This window comes from Chelonia mydas, chromosome 12, assembly GCF_015237465.2.
Source record: "Chelonia mydas isolate rCheMyd1 chromosome 12, rCheMyd1.pri.v2, whole genome shotgun sequence".
Taxonomy (NCBI): domain Eukaryota; kingdom Metazoa; phylum Chordata; order Testudines; family Cheloniidae; genus Chelonia; species Chelonia mydas.
The window spans coordinates 37,777,550-37,793,873 of NC_051252.2; the positions used below are offsets into that span (position 1 = coordinate 37,777,550).

The 16,324-nt window shown below is 53.7% G+C and overlaps 1 protein-coding gene across 10 annotated transcripts in view; it reads left to right on the forward strand.

The window, feature by feature from the left end:
• Positions 1 to 16,324, forward strand: part of ZFPM1 (zinc finger protein, FOG family member 1) — a 115,819-nt gene that overhangs the window by 84,508 nt on the left and 14,987 nt on the right. For 9 of the 10 annotated variants that reach the window (XM_037877735.2, XM_037877737.2, XM_037877732.2 and 6 more), the window contains one exon: positions 10,651 to 10,784. The exons of the other annotated variant lie outside the window; for it this stretch is intronic. In XM_037877735.2, coding sequence (XP_037733663.1) covers positions 10,651 to 10,784 — 134 coding nt within the window. The remainder of the gene's footprint in view (positions 1 to 10,650; positions 10,785 to 16,324) is intronic. 10 annotated transcript variants of the gene reach the window in all.

A 16,324-nucleotide genomic window follows, 5' to 3' on the forward strand; every position in this document is an offset into this window, starting at 1 on the left:
GCATGAACTCCAGCGTTCCTGCGTGCATCTCACACCACTTTGCTGCGGCCGTCAGCACGTCTGGCCTGCCCGCTTGCCCGCTAATTGGCGGGCTGCGTGCAGGGTCATCCGCTCGACCCCCCTGCACCCCCAGTTGCCATTGGCAAGGGCAGACGGTGCGCGGCCGGCTGGTGCAGGCTGCACTATTTTCGTCCCTTGTGTCTGGAACGGTTGCCTTTTATCAGTGGCCGTGTGTTTTCTCTGCTGGGGATTGATACACAGAAGATGGAGTGCTCTGACATGGAAAGTGTCAGGCCGGCGCTCTTATCTCAGAGACATGGTCTCCTGACCCAAACGCCACTGATTAGCCCGTGAGACGTGGGGACAGGGCGGGGGAAAAGAAGGAGAGAGGCTGGTGGGGGTGGGGGCCAAGGAGGGGAGGTGGCTGTTGGGCACCAAATCAGCTCCTTTTCCAAACTGGCCAGGAATGCTGCGTAACCCCCGGGCCCGTCCAAGCTGTCTAGGGTGTCACCGATTTCCCCTGAAGTTTCCTACAGGAGGAAGCTGCTCGAATGAGAAACGTACGCAAGGAACCAACTCCCCCCACCCCAGCCTGAAAAATACAGCGCCACCTTATCGCTGCAGGGATTCCTGTCTGCAGCTGGGCCAGCAAAAGGCAAGCTCCTTGGGCCAAACCATCGGGGCCGTACTGGCAGCCAGATCCCTGCACCCCAGAGCTCCTCAGCGGGGGTCCCTCCCACAGGAGGCCCCCTCCCAGCCTCCCTCCACAGCGTGTTGTTCCTTTGCTCCTGCCAGAAGCCCAAGGACTCTCTCCGGAGCTCAGGGGCAGGGGGCATGGCAGGAGCATGGCCTGAGTTAAAGACTCCAGGGTTTAAACCCGGGGGTATCTCTAATGAGCAGGGTAGCTGCTCTCTGGCTGGCCCCTGGGAGGTTGACTGGGGAAATGGGTTCACGGTCCTGTCGGGTGTCCTGACCCTGTATACAGCAGCTCCACTTGCTGGGATTTTTAACAGCTTCAGGCCTGGCCCTGGGGTTTGGATTTAGGCAGTATCAGGCTATTAACCCTTGTCTTTTGGACAAGTTCCTACAAGCCTGGGAAACGCAGGGCTCAGTGGGCATGCCAGCCCTTTCTGTACGAGTAGGGATTCACGGCAGTGCCAGGTGCTGTGTACTAGCTGTGGGCTAGCTTCTGTAACGTGTTGGGAATCATTTCAGGGGGAAGATGCCATACAAATGTGAGTCGTTCTTTGGGTAACAAAGTCCAAGGGCTGAAGTAAGCGGAAAGTCCAGATACCCGGCACTGGGCTCAGCCCTTGGTGATGCCTTCAGTGGAAGAGCCGAGCTAAATCTGCCGGGAGGCTCAGTGTATGTTCTCCATCGCCTTCAGTGCCGTGCTTTCCAGCTGCCGTCTCGGGCAGTGCCTAGTTTGGAGGGACCGCCAGGTCAGCCACCTGCTCTCTGAGCTGCAGACCTCACCCTTGGAACAGGGCCTCTGCCCCTCCAGAGCCAGGCAAGGTTGCGCTCTTGTTGCCCCGGGAATAGTCACGCGAGAGTGACGCTGTCCCTTTCCCAGAGCTAGGGGTGCTCTCTGGAGCACAGCCAGCCCTTCTGGAGCCCCGCAGCAGGGCCTGGGCCCCTCTTGGGCTGGCGCCTCCGTTCAGCACCCTGCCCCATAGCTCAAACGCTGCACGTCGCTGCAAAGATCCTCTTAACTCGGGGCTTGCGGCTGGCTCAGAGAATTCCCTGCGTAGCGGCAGGTCTCGTGCCGGGGCAGAGCGGGGAAGTCCCCTGCATGCACTTGGGCAGGCCCTTCCTGGGGGGGGGGGAGCGGGGGGGGGTTACTTTGTACGCTGGGAAATGGGAACTCTGAGCCCAGCTCTGTTGCTCCAGGGCAGTAACAGAAGCTGCTGGTGCAGCATCACTCTGTGCCCACGTGCCGCTGAGAAATGCAAATCTTGCCACCAAAGGGAAGTGGGGCTGGGGGCAGGGAGGCTGGCAGGGTGGGCTTGAACGCTCTCAGAGAGGACGTGAGGGAGAAAGGGGATGGGACTGATCGGAGGAAGGAGACACATGCTTGGCTGCTGTTTTCTGATCAGAGTCCATAAGGTTTAATGGTGGAGACCCTAGGGAAGGTGGCCATTGAGTAATCCCCAATCAGGCCCTGTTCTGCCCAGTTTTATAGGCAGTGTCCTGGCAGCGGGTTTCGTTTGGGAGCTGATAGGGTGTCTAACCCCCCCCCAACCACCCCTTTATTCCTCTCCCGTGGCTTTTCAGTTATCTCAGCATGACCTCTTCTCCCCCCCGGTGCTGGCTGCATTTTGCCCTCTCCATGGTGGTACTCAAAAGTCAAACTGGTCAGGAATTAGTCGACAACCCTTCCCCATCCACCCCCGGGGCTGAAAATATTGAGCCATCAAAACTGAAACATTTCCCAGGAATGTCTCTGTTGAGACTAAACTTTTGGTGGGAAGCTTTCTCACGTCCAGGTCAAAACGAGAGAGACCCCAGAACCGCGGAATAGTCTTGTGCTCTCGGGCCCAAGGAAAGTTTAGTTATTTATACAAAGCAGAACAGCTTGAAACTGAGAGTGCCGCTGAATCAGGCAGAGCAGGAATTGGAGCTTGGGTCTCTCCCACATCCCCTGCAAACGCCCTAACTGCCAGGCTGTCGGTGGGGCTCTTCCGTTGCCAGCCCTGGGGTGTTTCTCTGCTGCATACCTCTGAGCTGGTTCGACAGGTGCAGAAACTCTTCGCTTAGTCTGACCTTGGCACCCAAGCTCACTCCACTGATGTAAGAGGGGCTCTTTCTGGCCTGCCCAGAGCATGAGGGGACCAGTGCGCGGCTGGTGGTTCATCTCCAGTGAATCAAGGATACGGTGTGAGGAGCAGAAGCTCTGCCTTTAGGACAGCGTCGTAGGCAGGGATACTGCACCTTTCACCCTGTGCATTTTCCTCTGCTGGGAAACTTGTAGAAGGTCTGCCCTGATGGGCCTGAGCCAGTGCTGTGTCCCTCCCCCACCCCGTGCACTCCAAGTCTTTTCTTCAAGGGGGAACATGTTCACATTTGCTTCTCTGGATGCGAGCCCTGCCCCTGCTTTCTGGCCGGGATTGGATCAGCGAAGGGAAGGGTCCTGGCTCTGCCAGACCGGGTTCGCTGTGTTTCCAGATGGCAGAAATCTTGTGAGACCATCCGATTCCCCTCCACCCCCCGAGATTTCCACCGCGTGGGGTCTACAGCACAGGGGTTTCAGTCCTGCCAACCCCTAGGTATGATTCTGGCTGGAACCCGAGCCCCAGCCCTTAGCCTGATCCAAATGGGTTCAGAGTCTTCCCCGCCCCCCCCCCCCCCCGCCCCGCTCCTTGGCCCATCTCTGATTGGAAGGGACAATGGATTCGGTTGCTTTTCCCTCCTTGTTCCTGCTGGGTTTTGTTCCCTTTTCTCAGTACCCCTGAGGGGGAGAAGGGTATGTGGGGGGAGTAGCTCCCAATGTACAAAGCATCTGCCCTTCAGAGTCCTTCATGCTCCTCTGGGAGCCAGGGATTAGATGGGCGGGTGGCTGCCGCCTCCGCCCTTCTCACCTTCAAGAGCGGGGAAATAAAGCAGGGTTTGTGTCAAAGCAGCAAATCCAATTGAGCTCTTCAAAGGCTCATTAAAAGCAAGGGGTCCCATGTGGCTGGTGGCTCCCCGGGGGAGGAGAGGCCAGGAGATCTGCTTCCTCTGCTCTCTCCCCTTGTCCTTCTGCCTCTTCTTACCAGAGAGATGTGGCCTTGTTCTGTCCCCCCCTAATCCTCTTGTCCCAGAGTGAGGCTGGTTTGTAATGGTACCTAAGGAGGCCCAGTGTGCAGGGACATGCTAATGGGACATGGGACGGGCAGCACCATCACTGTGTTAATTTCCAAAGTCAGGATAAAGCCTAAGATACAAATGTAGCCTGAGTCCCTTTGGTTTCTAGGAGGATAATGTTTGAAAGAAGCATTAGCTAGTCGTGCACAGAACAGAGTCAGGAGCTGAAGCAATGGACCGTCCTGCACTGAACTATGGAGGAAACAAGCGAGGGTCTGGCTTAGGACCTGTCTGGCGTCTCTGCTGACATCACCTCTTCTGCCAACGGCTTGCGGGTAGAGGGTGTTCGGCTCGCGCCTTCTGGGCTGATCCCATGCTTCAGAGGGAGAGAGATCTCTCGGATCAGAGCCACCCTCAGGGAGAAAAGTGGAGAGAGCAGACCTAGAAGGTTCTCTGACAGCTACAGGAAAGATGCTTCTGACCCCCCAGCCCCACCCCAAAAGAGGAGCCAATCAGCCAGTCACCCCCATGCTGGAGGCTATATTTAACCCCACCTCCAGAAAGCAAAGTCACACCCAGCCATAAAGCATCTGAAGAGGGGCTTCCTTCTGCTAAAGCTCACTCCTCGTCATCGGTCAGAGCAGAAGGGAGCAGGGGTGGGGTGATTTAGGGAGGTAGCCCCACATGGACTGGGGGCTCCGAAATAGAACTGGGGGTGGTTTTCTTGTCACAGGCTCCAGTGGCCGGCCAGGAAGGCAGCTTTGGGCTGATTTAATCCATGGGAGCCCAAGCCCACAAGCCAAAGGGCCAGCCTAGGCACCAGGGACCTCACCGAGCAATCACGTTGAAAGGACACACTAGTGGTGATGGCATGGGAGCTGCCTGGTGGCTGCTGCTGCCCTTGAGGCCTGGAGGAGCGGGATCCCAAAGACCCTGCACCATGGGAGGCGCTGAACCACTTTCCCATACAGTGGGGATGGTGATACCACCCTCCCAGCAGCGCTGTGTGCGAGGCTCTCGGACACCACAATGGTTAGAGCCTGGGTAGTCCCCAGGCGGAAACAGCACCTCTGCTCTTTTGCAAGGTTTGTAGATCATAGAGATGAAACCTAGAAGGAGGCAGCTGAGTCTGGTGTGGACCGAGGACCAGCTGAGGTTAATCAGCCCCTCCTAGCCAGGCATTTCCTCATGGATGATGCCCCGTGCTGCCATAATTCTCCTGAAATAACCCCAGCACTGAGGATACAGACATTGAGCTGCCAACACCCTGAGTGCAGAGAGGCCCGCTGGGTAATAAACCCCTCGTCAGGCTCTGAGCTGTCCAGCCGGCATATTATTTTTGCCTCATGCTGTTTCTAATTCTAAAGCAACTTGCTTTCAGACAAGCACTGCCTCCTCCCCTTGGCCTGCCAGATCCCATGGCTGGGCTGAATTTCCAGTAGGGCGGATGATGCCATCAAAAGACATGATAGATTGGAGAGGCAGAGCCAGGCAGGAAAAGGAGCTGGAGGGTAACGGAGACCTCCCCAACACTGAGTGTCTTTTAATAGCTGAGAGGGAGCGCAGACAAATCTCGGTCCAGAATGTTTCAACATTCAACTCTGCATTAGGCCGATCCAGGGCCAGAACACCAAGGCCAGGTTGTGGGAGCTGGGCATACAAACACCTGACGTGGGTTTATAAGTGGCTCTGAGTGTGTGTGTTAGTGTTGTATTTGCATATGCAAATTAGGTATGCATAAATGTATGTATAATTGCGAGTCCCTAACTTTGAAAATCCGGCCAACGTGGTCTGTGGAGTCTCTGTGATTTTTTTTTTTTCCCGCCTGGGGTTTATTCCAATTGGAAAGTCCCTCTTTACTGAGTGTAAAGCCCGTTTTAGGAAAGCACAGGCCTTTGCCTCCCTCTGAGGCTGGCTCATTGTAGGAGGTGAAGAGTACATTACTGCTAGCCATGACTGGAGTTGCTCCCTTAGCTCAAACAATGCAGGCTTAGATTTTCATCTCTGAAGATCAGAGGTTTCAAACCCAGCTGAGGGCCCAGCCATGAAGAGGGGGCCGGGATCAGTCTAAATAAATGATAAATCGTGGGAAGATTCCTGGTAGCAGCGAGGAATACGAATTTCTCTGCATTGTGCACACCGTGATGCTACCCTCCCAGAAAGATGACCTTATTGTTCTGTTCTCTTTGGTGGGCGCTCAGCTTTGGGTATCTTATTCAGGCCGTCCTGATCCCACGGACAATATAGCAGAACTGTTCTGTATCTCTCCTGACATAGTAAGTGTTCAGAGGCCGGAATCACTGCCTTTCGTCCCACCACCTCCTGGATAACGTGCCTGGGTGTTCAGAGCGAAATGAGCTATTTGATTTCATTGACAGTCACCATCCCATGTCACGTACAGGCCAGGCTGGGCTGCAGCCAGGTCAGCTTCACGAGAGGGCAGCCTGCATGTACAGCAGTCTTTTCAATAAGGCTTGGGACACCGGGGACGTTTCTGAAGAAAGCAAAAGTTGTGCCAATGTTTAAAAAGAGTAAACAGGATGCCCCGGGTAATTATAGGCCTGTCAGCCCAACATTGATCCGTGCAAGATAATGGAGCAGCTGATATGGGACTCAATTCATAAAGAATTAAAGGAAGGAATGCCAATCAACATGGGTTTGGGGAAAATAGATCCTGTCCAACTAACTGGATATCTTTTTTTTGAAGAGATTACAAGTATGATTGATAAAGACAGTAGTGGTGATGTAATGTACTTAGAGTTCTGTAAGGCGTTTGACTTGGTACCCAGGACATTTTGAAAAAAAGGGAACGATCTGAAATTAACATGGCATAGATTAAATAGATTAAAAACTGGCTAACTGATAGGTCTCGAAGTGTAATTATAAACAAGGAAATATCGAGAACGGGTGTGTTGCTAGTGGAGTCCTGCAGGGATTGGTGCTTGGCTACTTAACATTTTTATCAGTCACCTGGAAGAAAACAAAAATCATCACTTAATAAAGTTTGCAGTGGTAAATAACGAAGAGGACAGGCCACTGATGAAGAGCGATTTGGATCGCTTGCTAAGCTGGGCTCAGGCAAACAATAGGTGTTTTAATACGGGTAAATGTCAATGTCCACATCTAGGAACAAAGGGTGTTGGCCATACTTACGGGATTGGGGACTTTATCCTGGGAAGCAGTGACTCCAAAAAAGAGCTGGAAGTCATAGTGAATAATCTGCTGAATGTGTGGTGCTATGGCCAAAAGAGCGAATGCGATCCTTGAAGGTATAAACAGGAGAATCTCGAGAAGGAGCAGAGAGGTTATGTTACCGCTCTATTGGGCACTGGTGCAACTGCTGCTGGAACACTCTGTCCAGTTCTGGTGCTCACCATTCAAGAAGGACGTTGCTAAATTGGAGAGGGTTCAGAGAAGAGCCACAAGAATGATTACAGGAGTTAGCTTAACAAAGAGAAGGTGAAGGGGTGACTTGATGACCGTCTGTAAGTACCTACGTAGGGAACAAATATATGATAATAGGCTCTTCAGTCTAGCAGAGAAAGGTCTAACAGGCTCCAACTGTTGGAAGTTGAAGCCAGACAAATTCAGACTGGAAATAAGGTTTACATTTTTAACAGTGAAAGTAACTAGTCTTTGGAACAACTTACCAAGAGTCGTGGTGGATTCTCCATTGCTGGCCATTTTTAAAACCAGATGGGCTGTTTTTCTAAAAGCTCGGCTCTGGGAATTATTTTGGGGAGGTTCTGTGGCCTGTGCTTGGCAGGAAGTCAGACTAGATGATCACAATGGTCCCTTCTGGCCTTGGACTCTATGAATCTCTCTCTGGTTCTCTCTGCAGGTTTTCTGGGGATGCAGTAGCTGTCTCCTTTCCATTGACGTCTTCACTTTAACCCTGCTGAGTGGGGTGATGGGGCCTCCATTTAGTACACATTTGAGTGTTGGTTCGCTGCCATCTTATCTGCACTTGGAAAGACAAAAGTGCAGTTAAAACATTTTAGAGCAGCCTTCATAGTGTATTTACATGTTATCTAACGCATTAAACCTAGAAGCTTATCAGATCATCAAGGCCATTAAGCCCTGAAGCTGCCTCGACTTAGGGTTCCCGGAAGTGAAGTGGCTCCTACAGCCTTCCTTGTGATGGAATGCCGGCGCGTGATGGAAGAGGCTTTTCACCCCGTGCTCTGCCATGGATGCAGAGACATGAGCACCTGGGCATAGCCTCTTTCATGGTGAGAGGCATCGACTTGGTGCAAATCAATGTGCTCTGTGGAGTTAGATTTGAAAGATGCCGTCGAAAAACAGGCCGATAGGAGAGACTGAGTCCCACCAAGAACCATGACCCTGTAGGGTACGCTTTCCTGACCCTAGCAGGAGATCCCTGCTGAGAGGTCCAGAGGAAGGCGTAAAGCAAAGCAAACCCACGCTCTCTGGTAATGTGCCCCAGGTGGAAATGATTTCATAGAATCAGAAAAAATGTCGGGCTGGAAGGGGCCTAGAGAGGTCATCAAGTCCAGCCCCCTGCTTTGAGGCAGGACCAAGTAAACTTAGACCATCCCTGGCAGGTGTCTGTCCAACCAGTTCTTAAAAACCTCCAACGACGGGGATTCCCCAGCCTCCCTTGGAAGCCTGTTCCAGAGTTTAACTCCCCTTAGAGTTAGAAAGGTTTTCCTGATATGTAACCTAAATCTCCCTTACTGCAAATTAAGCCCATTACTTCTTGCCCTGCCTTCCGTGGACCCGGGGAACAACTGGTCCCTGTCCACTGCATAACAGCCCTTATGGTATTTGGAGACTGTTCTCAGGTCCCCACTCCGTCTTCTTTTCCCGAGACTAAACTTGCCCAGTTTTTTAAACCTTTCTTCAGAGGTGCTCAGGGTTTCCAAATCTTTTGTTATTTTTGTTGCTCTCCTCTGGACTCTCCAATTTGTCCACATCTTTGCTCAAGTCAGGCACCCAGAACTGGCCACAGGACTCCAGCTGAGGCCTCCCCAGTGCCGAGTAGAGCAGGACCATCACCTCCCATGTCTTACATACAACATGCCTGTTAATACACCCCAGAATGATAGTAGCCTTTTTTCACAACGGCATCACCTTGTTGACTGGTATTCAATTTGTAATTCACTGTAACCCCCAGATCCTTTCCAGCAGTATTCCTGCCTGGCCAGTTAGCCCCCATTTTGTTGGAGTGCGTTTGATTTTTTTCCTTCCTAAGTGAAGTACTTTGCACTTTTCTGTAGTACGTTTCATCCGGTTGATTTTGGACCAATTCTCTTATTTGTCCAGGTCATTTTGAACTCTAATCCGGTCCTCCGAAGTGCTAGCAACCCCTCCCACCTTGGTGTCAGCTGCAGATTTGATAAGTTGTATTCTCCACTCTGTTATCGAAGGCATGGATGACAATACTGAATAGTACCAGACCCAGGACTGAGCCCTGCAGGACCCCAACCCCAAATATGTACTGATCAGTCTGATCCGCTGCATGTAAGCGTGAGTCCCTGCGTTTACACATATAATCCCTCCCTAGAGCCTGGGCTGCTTCCTGAATTTAAAGCAGTTCCCTGCTGTTGCCCCGAGTGGAAAGACGTTTCTGGTTCTCTTCTTCCTGCCGCTCACTGGCTGGAGCAGCGGTGGAAGCTCTCGGGAAGAGGCCTGGCTATATAGCACTGTTTGCCTTGGGCTGGTACTAGACTGAGAATTATTGCAGCTCTGCCATTATTGTGCTAGCAAAGATGGGGGCACTGCCGTAGACTGGCCTCAGGTGTCCTTACCCCCGGGTAACGTCGTCCTGCTCACGTCTGCACGCCACAGTGGTTAAAAATGCCAATCGCCCGTCTGCACTAGGGGCCACCCTGGCTAGCGCCAACTGGCTCAAAAGTCGCACGGTCGACCAGGCCTTTCGGACCTGACCTTGCCTGATGCTTTGTGCCCCGGCAGCAGCACCGGGCTGAGCTGTGCACACCTGGTGCTGCCGCTGACGAGACAACGAAACTACTTCTTCAAGAGTCTTGACTTCTGCAGCGACGCACCTTCCGCTGTTGCCCACCACTACGCCCCCAGCTCCTATCCTACAGTGCTGCCGCGTATCTGCGTCCACCCCTGCTCATCTCGTTGTGCCTGCCTGTGTGCGTTCAGCCTTCGCTTGAATCCCTTGGTTTCAGCTCCACCCTCCCCGTGTGTGTGCGATCTCTCCCTCTTCCAAAGTCATCCTGGTCCCTGTGACCAACCCAGTCCCCTCCGCTCCAGCTGCTGAATTGCAAAGGGCAGTTTGCCTTGGACCCAGAGGATATTTCTGTCCCCGTCTGCCCCCAGCTGTGCAGAACGCAAGCACTGTTGGGTTTTGTGCATTTCTATTTGTAGCAGCTGCGTATCCACGTTACACTCGTTGCACGTTACACTCTGCCCCTCAGCCACACCTAGTTAGTCCCGAGACCTTTCCAGAGGGAATTGATATGTCGCTCAGATTGAAAGAGTACGCAGTGCCTGGTAAACAGGAAGTGCGGCTGGGTCCGTGCTGCAAAGCACCCAGAAGTTGATCCTTCTCTGAACCAGCAGAGAATCTCTTGACTCCACCAAACTGACCTGGAAATCTCCTGCAAACAGGCTCTGATGCTCACCGGCTTCCTGATGGGCTGCAGATCCCATGAGAAGTCGGTTACTTGTGTGTATTTAAATCACCGAGCAAAGGTCTGACTTTGTTCCTGTTTAACTGGGACCATTTGTAGTCTGGAAGGCGTGCAGTGCTCTTAGGTTGGGCTTGGCTTTGACGGGTTACTGCCGTGCCCTTTGAATGCTGCCGGCTGTCGTGGGGCAGCAGGGTGAATCCAGGCCCCTCGTTCACCCTCCTCTTGTCCTCTCTCTCCCTAGATGAGCTGGAGCTGGTCGTGCTGGAGGGGGAGAGCAGAGTGCGTGCTAGGCGGAGCCTGCCGGAGGGATTGTCCTGGGGGCCGTACGCAGGGAATATCCACAGCGAGCCGGCTTCTCTGGGGCAGAGCGAGACGGTAAGAACCACTCTGTGCTCCCATTGTTTGGGCCCCATGCAGCCAGTTTGGGCGAGGTCTTCCAGGGCCTCTGTCCCTACCAAGAAGGACTAGCTCTGTCTCCTCCATGGAAGAACCACCCCTCGCGGCCCTACAGCAGCACTCCGGGGGTTTCCTTGGTGTGGCGTCTCCAGACCAACTAGGGGATGATGGTACTTTGCCTGGTGCCATCGCTGTCAGTTTTTTATTCCTTCATAAGATGCATGCGAGGGGTCCGTCCTTGTTAAGGCTGACGGCTCAGAGATTTTATGCAAATGACTTGTGGCCCTGATTTACATAGTTGCAGATGCGTTGCCTTATTTACATATCAGCAAATGCCCTGGTTACCAGCACTTAAGCCTGACAAGGCTGCACCAGGGAATGAGCTGGAGGAGCGCAGACACTGTCGTGCTCCTGGCTGGCTGTGGTATCTCTGGGGTTTGCATCCAGGTAATGGTGGTGGCTCCTGGAATGGTCCTAGCCATAGAGATGCAGCCTGGAATGTCTCATTCAGGAGGTTGAAGCTCCTAGGCAAGAACGGTGCAGAGAGCAGCGACAAACAGGCCCCAGCGGAGACTGGCTGGTCAGGGTGGGGGATCCCTCTGCCTGTCCACAGAGACCCCCGGAGGGCTCTTCACAACCCCGAGAGTGGGGCAGCTGGGGCACCAAGATCCGCCAGAGTTGGGCTTGGCCTGCAAGGGGCGGCACTGACCCAAAGTTTTCAAACCAACCCTCTTTTCATTTAAAAAAGGGCTTTTTCCCCCCTTCCCCAAACAAAAAATCCCGTGAAACATTGTCTTACCCATGAACAGTCTCTGCATGGCTATAGTCAATCTCACATGCTGTAACCCCGGGTTTCAGCCAATGGGAACTTTCAATCATTGTTTTAATTTTTTTTTTTAATCAAACACTTTTCCCCACCAAGAAATCTAGGAAAAGCCAGCTCTGCCCAGGAGCTCCTGGCAGCTACCCATTCTGCATGCAGTCCGCTAGACCTCTCTAGGGAGAGGCCATTGTAACTGTCAATACGCCGTCAGCTAAGGGGTGCCAGCGAATTCTCTCCTGTTTGCTTATTTAAAATGGTGGTGGAAATGGGATATAATTGGGATGTAAATCTCTTCCAAAGAGGAGGGGTCGGAAGGGAAAAGAGTGAGAGTTACAGGCAGGAGGAGTTAGTTGGCTCCAGATCTAGACTCTGGCAGGAATTTCCCTCCCTACCACAATTTATGCACTGGGGATGTGATGTTCCTCAGTGACTGACTCCGCCGGTATCTCCCTCCGCTCACACGCGCACACCCATCCCCTGGAGAAGCAACGTGGCTGATTTGCGCTTCAGTCTTCTGTGGTGATGGACAGTGCCTGGAAGATGTCTTCTTGTGGGGCATCGGTCGCCTCTTTGGAAGCCTTTCTTGCAAGGTTTGGTGCTAGCTGGGGCTGGCCAGCAATGTGGCCGTGGCAATGAGATTACTTGTCGCTCACTTTGGCAGGCTCTTGAGAATTGCTCTGTCCTTCTGTGAGTGACCTAAAGGGGTTAACTTCTCACGCACACACCCCCCTTGAGAAAAGGCCTGGCCCAGTGCACAGGTCCGGTCAAGATGATGGATGGGGTGCGTTTGTTCTTGCTGATAAACCGTTACCACAAAGCCCTCTTGGTTCCGACCCCAAGCTGCAGTTTGGCACAAGGCCTAAGGTTTGCTTTTCCCACCGCACCGGCTGTCTCCCAGGCTTGTGCCTGCCTAAATCCCTTTTCCCCCAGTCCCTTCCAAACATCTTGGTGTAATTATAACACAAAGCCAAGGCCCCAGTTCCCTGGTGCCGAAATGTGGCCGTCCATGTGTGGGACGCGAGCTGCCATCTCTCCTGTTCCGTTCATCTCATTAATGCAGGGCTATATCACAGCAGCACCAGGCTTTAGAAGTGCGTTGATTAACAGACCTGTGATCTCTTTTGAAATCCCAGCTGGAGCTTCCTACCTGCTGGGCTTAATTTCCGAATCCACCACTGTCAGTTGTACAGAGACCCAAGCCAAGCTTGCTCCGCCCTGTTGTCTCTCACTGTTGTCCCCCCCACCCATTTTACTAACCCTCATCACAGATGTACTGTGGGGGAGCATTTCTTCTCTCTGCCCTTTGCTCTGCAGTACTCTTGGTCGGACGAGTGACGCTGTGATCATCCTGGCCAATTCCATAGGATTGTAGCTCTTCCAGCCACGGCACAAACTTTTAGTAGTCTGCTTGGAAGCTCTGTCCGCACCTGCAGAATATGCCAAAGGCTTCCTTTAGGGTCTTGGGGACATCAGGGAAGGAGTGGCCCCAGGATCAGAGCAGCGCCCCTGGGATTCGCCAGCTCCTGCAGATGACCACTATCCGTTGTTGCCTCCCATTCTTCAGCACGGGTCCAGATTCTGCAGGTGCCCTTGGCGCGTCGTAGGCTGGCAAACCTACAGATCCCTGCCCCCAGGAACCTACGCCTGTCTAGACCTGGGGGAATGTTGCAGAAGTGGGTCCCCAGCGCTCATTTACCTTTTCAAGGGCTGTGGCTGTCTCGGCCCCTGGTGCTCTCGCTCTCCGAGAGTAGCCACTGGTAGGCGTGTGCGCTGCCTTCTCACACCAGGCTGCCACAGACGCAGGGAGAGGGGGGACCAGCCGGGAGGGACACACCGGGGAACGTATCTGGCATTGGTGTGTGCTCGGAGGGAGCCAGGGGACCGGTGGGCGGGAGCTTCCTCTGCAGGTTTTCCCCTCCTGCTCTTTTAAAATGCCCCGGGCAAAGCTGCACAACAGGGCAAGCCACCCAGAATTCCCAAAGGGCTCGGTGATGGGCACACAGCTCCCAGTGAGGGTGCCACGGTGCGTCCCCGCAGCAGGCCTATCAGCGGCACACGGCCCAGTCACCGTGTCGGGCCTCTCTGCACACTTGGGCGCATCGGCCACCCCAGCCCTGCAAATACACAATTGCGAGGTACTCGAAGTTCCGTTCATCCAATCAGGAAACTGAAACAGTGCCATGTGGCCTACGGCCGGGCGGAACTGTTCCCATTTCAAACAGCGACTGCTGGATCCTCGCAGTGAAGTTTGTGAGACAATGTGGTTTTTCCATTGGACACGTGTCCAGTAGCTGCCAGTGAAGCTCATGGGAGCTGAGCCAGGCAATTCACACAAAAAATGGAGGGCCAAAGTCAACAAAGAGATTGCCCCGTTCTGCCCAGGGGAGGGTAGGAGCAGCAGGGATGACTGTAGGAGAACCTGGGAAGCTTTGGTAACATACTCTTCTTGTCTCGTATATGGAATCTCGTGGTCCATATTTTCAAGCAAATGCATGCATAACTGCCGGTTGAAGTTGCACGTCCACCTACTGTTATTGTGTGTGCATTGTCGTGGTGCACGTCTCTGACAGTGCAGGGCTTCTCTTCCCATCTGACGGAGCCAAGAGAGCCAGTGTTGAAAGGTTACTGGGGAGAGGGATGATCCTAATAAAGACTGCGGGCGCTACACAAAGATCAGTCTAAACTGCAAACAGTGTTTCTGCGCAGAACTAGCACACACACAGAGTTTGGAACCCAGTTACCGCTGGAAAATAAAGGAGCCAGACGCACGACAGTGATGCCTTTCAGGAGGGCAGTCGTGGTGTCTCAGTTCCCAGGGGGCTGAAGGGACACGGGCCTTTGGGCTCGGGCTTGGTGTCCTACCTGAGAGGGTGCAGGGATGCAGAGCAGCTTCACGCACTCTGTGGGTGTGGGCTGCAAATTCTAATCCTGACCCTGCCACTGACTCAGAGGGTGACCTCGGTTATGTCACTTCTCTGCCTCAGTTTCCCCAGGACTAATATTGAGATGATGCCCTTGACCTGCCCCCATCAGAGTGCAATGTCTGAAGCTTTATGTATAGCTCCATGGATGGACGGTGCAACGAGTGGTGTAAGGTATCATAAATACACATGGTGTGTGAGATGCAGGGGAGGGCGAGAGAGTCTCTGTAGCAGTTACCTGCTTTAATTAACCAAGCCAGGCTCCCTGGCTGTTAGTTACGAGGCTGAGCTGGGGAGCCTGTGGCTGTCGCGGTCCCCGTGATACTCGTGTGCCCGGCCAGACTCTGCCCACTGTAGTGCACTGGCAGAGCCACCTGCCCAGCTCGCACAGTACTAGAGGTGCCTTTCTGCTGTGGGGGGGGTGATTCTGGTAGCCCCGGGAGAGCCGAGCCCTGCACTGGGCACATGGTGAGGAGCAGCACAGAACCGCCGATGGGGGGCGGGTAGGAGCATCCCAGTGAGTCACAGGCGGCTGCATCAACCAGTCGGGGGCAGCACTGGTGACTCCAAGGGGGCCGTGTTCCCCTCTCCTCTCTGGAAGATGCATCTGCAGCTTTGGCCATTAGGCCGGGAAAGGCTGGTGATTGGGAGACACAAATGGGAGCAGATTGGCAGACCTGGCATAAAGCCAGTGCCTCCAGGCCCCTGTCCCGAGTGTGCTCCATTCAGCCACTCATTATTTTGCCTGCATGGTGCCCACCGTCTGCCAGGAGCTTACAGGCTCTGGGGGCTGGCAGCCTAAGAAGTATCGGCCTTTCTCCATGGACTGGGAGGACCAGGGGACAAGCCAGCTTGGAAGTGGGGTGCACAGTGGTGGATAAGCTAGCAGGGATGGCTTTGCTTTCCCCCACCCCAGCCTCCTCTGACCCAGACAAGCTGCTGTGACGAGATACCCTTGCTGCAGGGTTGGGAGCCTGCTCCCAAGCCCGGGTGAAACCTGCCCAGCGAGCCTCCTGGGAGTGCCGTCTGTGTCCCTCACTGCCCAGCCTGGCTCACTGGCAGCTCAGCCACTCCTCCGCGGGGAGGCGGATTCCCAGCTTACAGAGACAGCGCCATCTCCAGCAGGATGGGCTGAGGCGACAGCTGTGCCCTCGATGGATTTCCCTCCCAGCCCTGGCCCGATGCTGCGGGGGCTTGGCCAGGCCCCAGCTGAACTTGTAGCCCGACTATATCTTCAGAAGCTGGGAGGAGGCAGCGGGATCGTCCAGAACTTTAAGGTTCTTGCAAGAAATATTGGGACAAAGCGTCTTGGCTGTGTCTCTCTCTCTCTCTCTCTCTCTCTCTCTCTCTCTTTTTTTTTTAGCTCAGGCCCTGTTTATCTTTGCTGAATTAAATCCTTGATTAACCCTTATCTCTCCATTTCAGCGGCTATCTCTCCTTTGGCGCCGTATGTCCAGACACCCGGTACAGGATGATTGATTCCTTAAAGATACGCACGGCTTTTCGGATACTTCATTTATTGTCTAAATATTTTTGCTCCCATTTCAGCAGCTCCCTTATCGAGCCGTGTTGATGATTTCCAGCCCTGCTTTTCTCTGCCGCTCGCCTCCCTTCCTATCTCTGCCCAGAGAACTGAGGAAGGAATCGCAGCTCCATCCCTGATAGCAACTATCGCCCTTCAGTCACTTTTCCTTTGTTGTTTTTGAGGAGGGGGGAGGAAGACCAAGGCACGGCCTCCCCGGAGCGTCTGGTTACAGGCTGCCATCCTGCCCGGG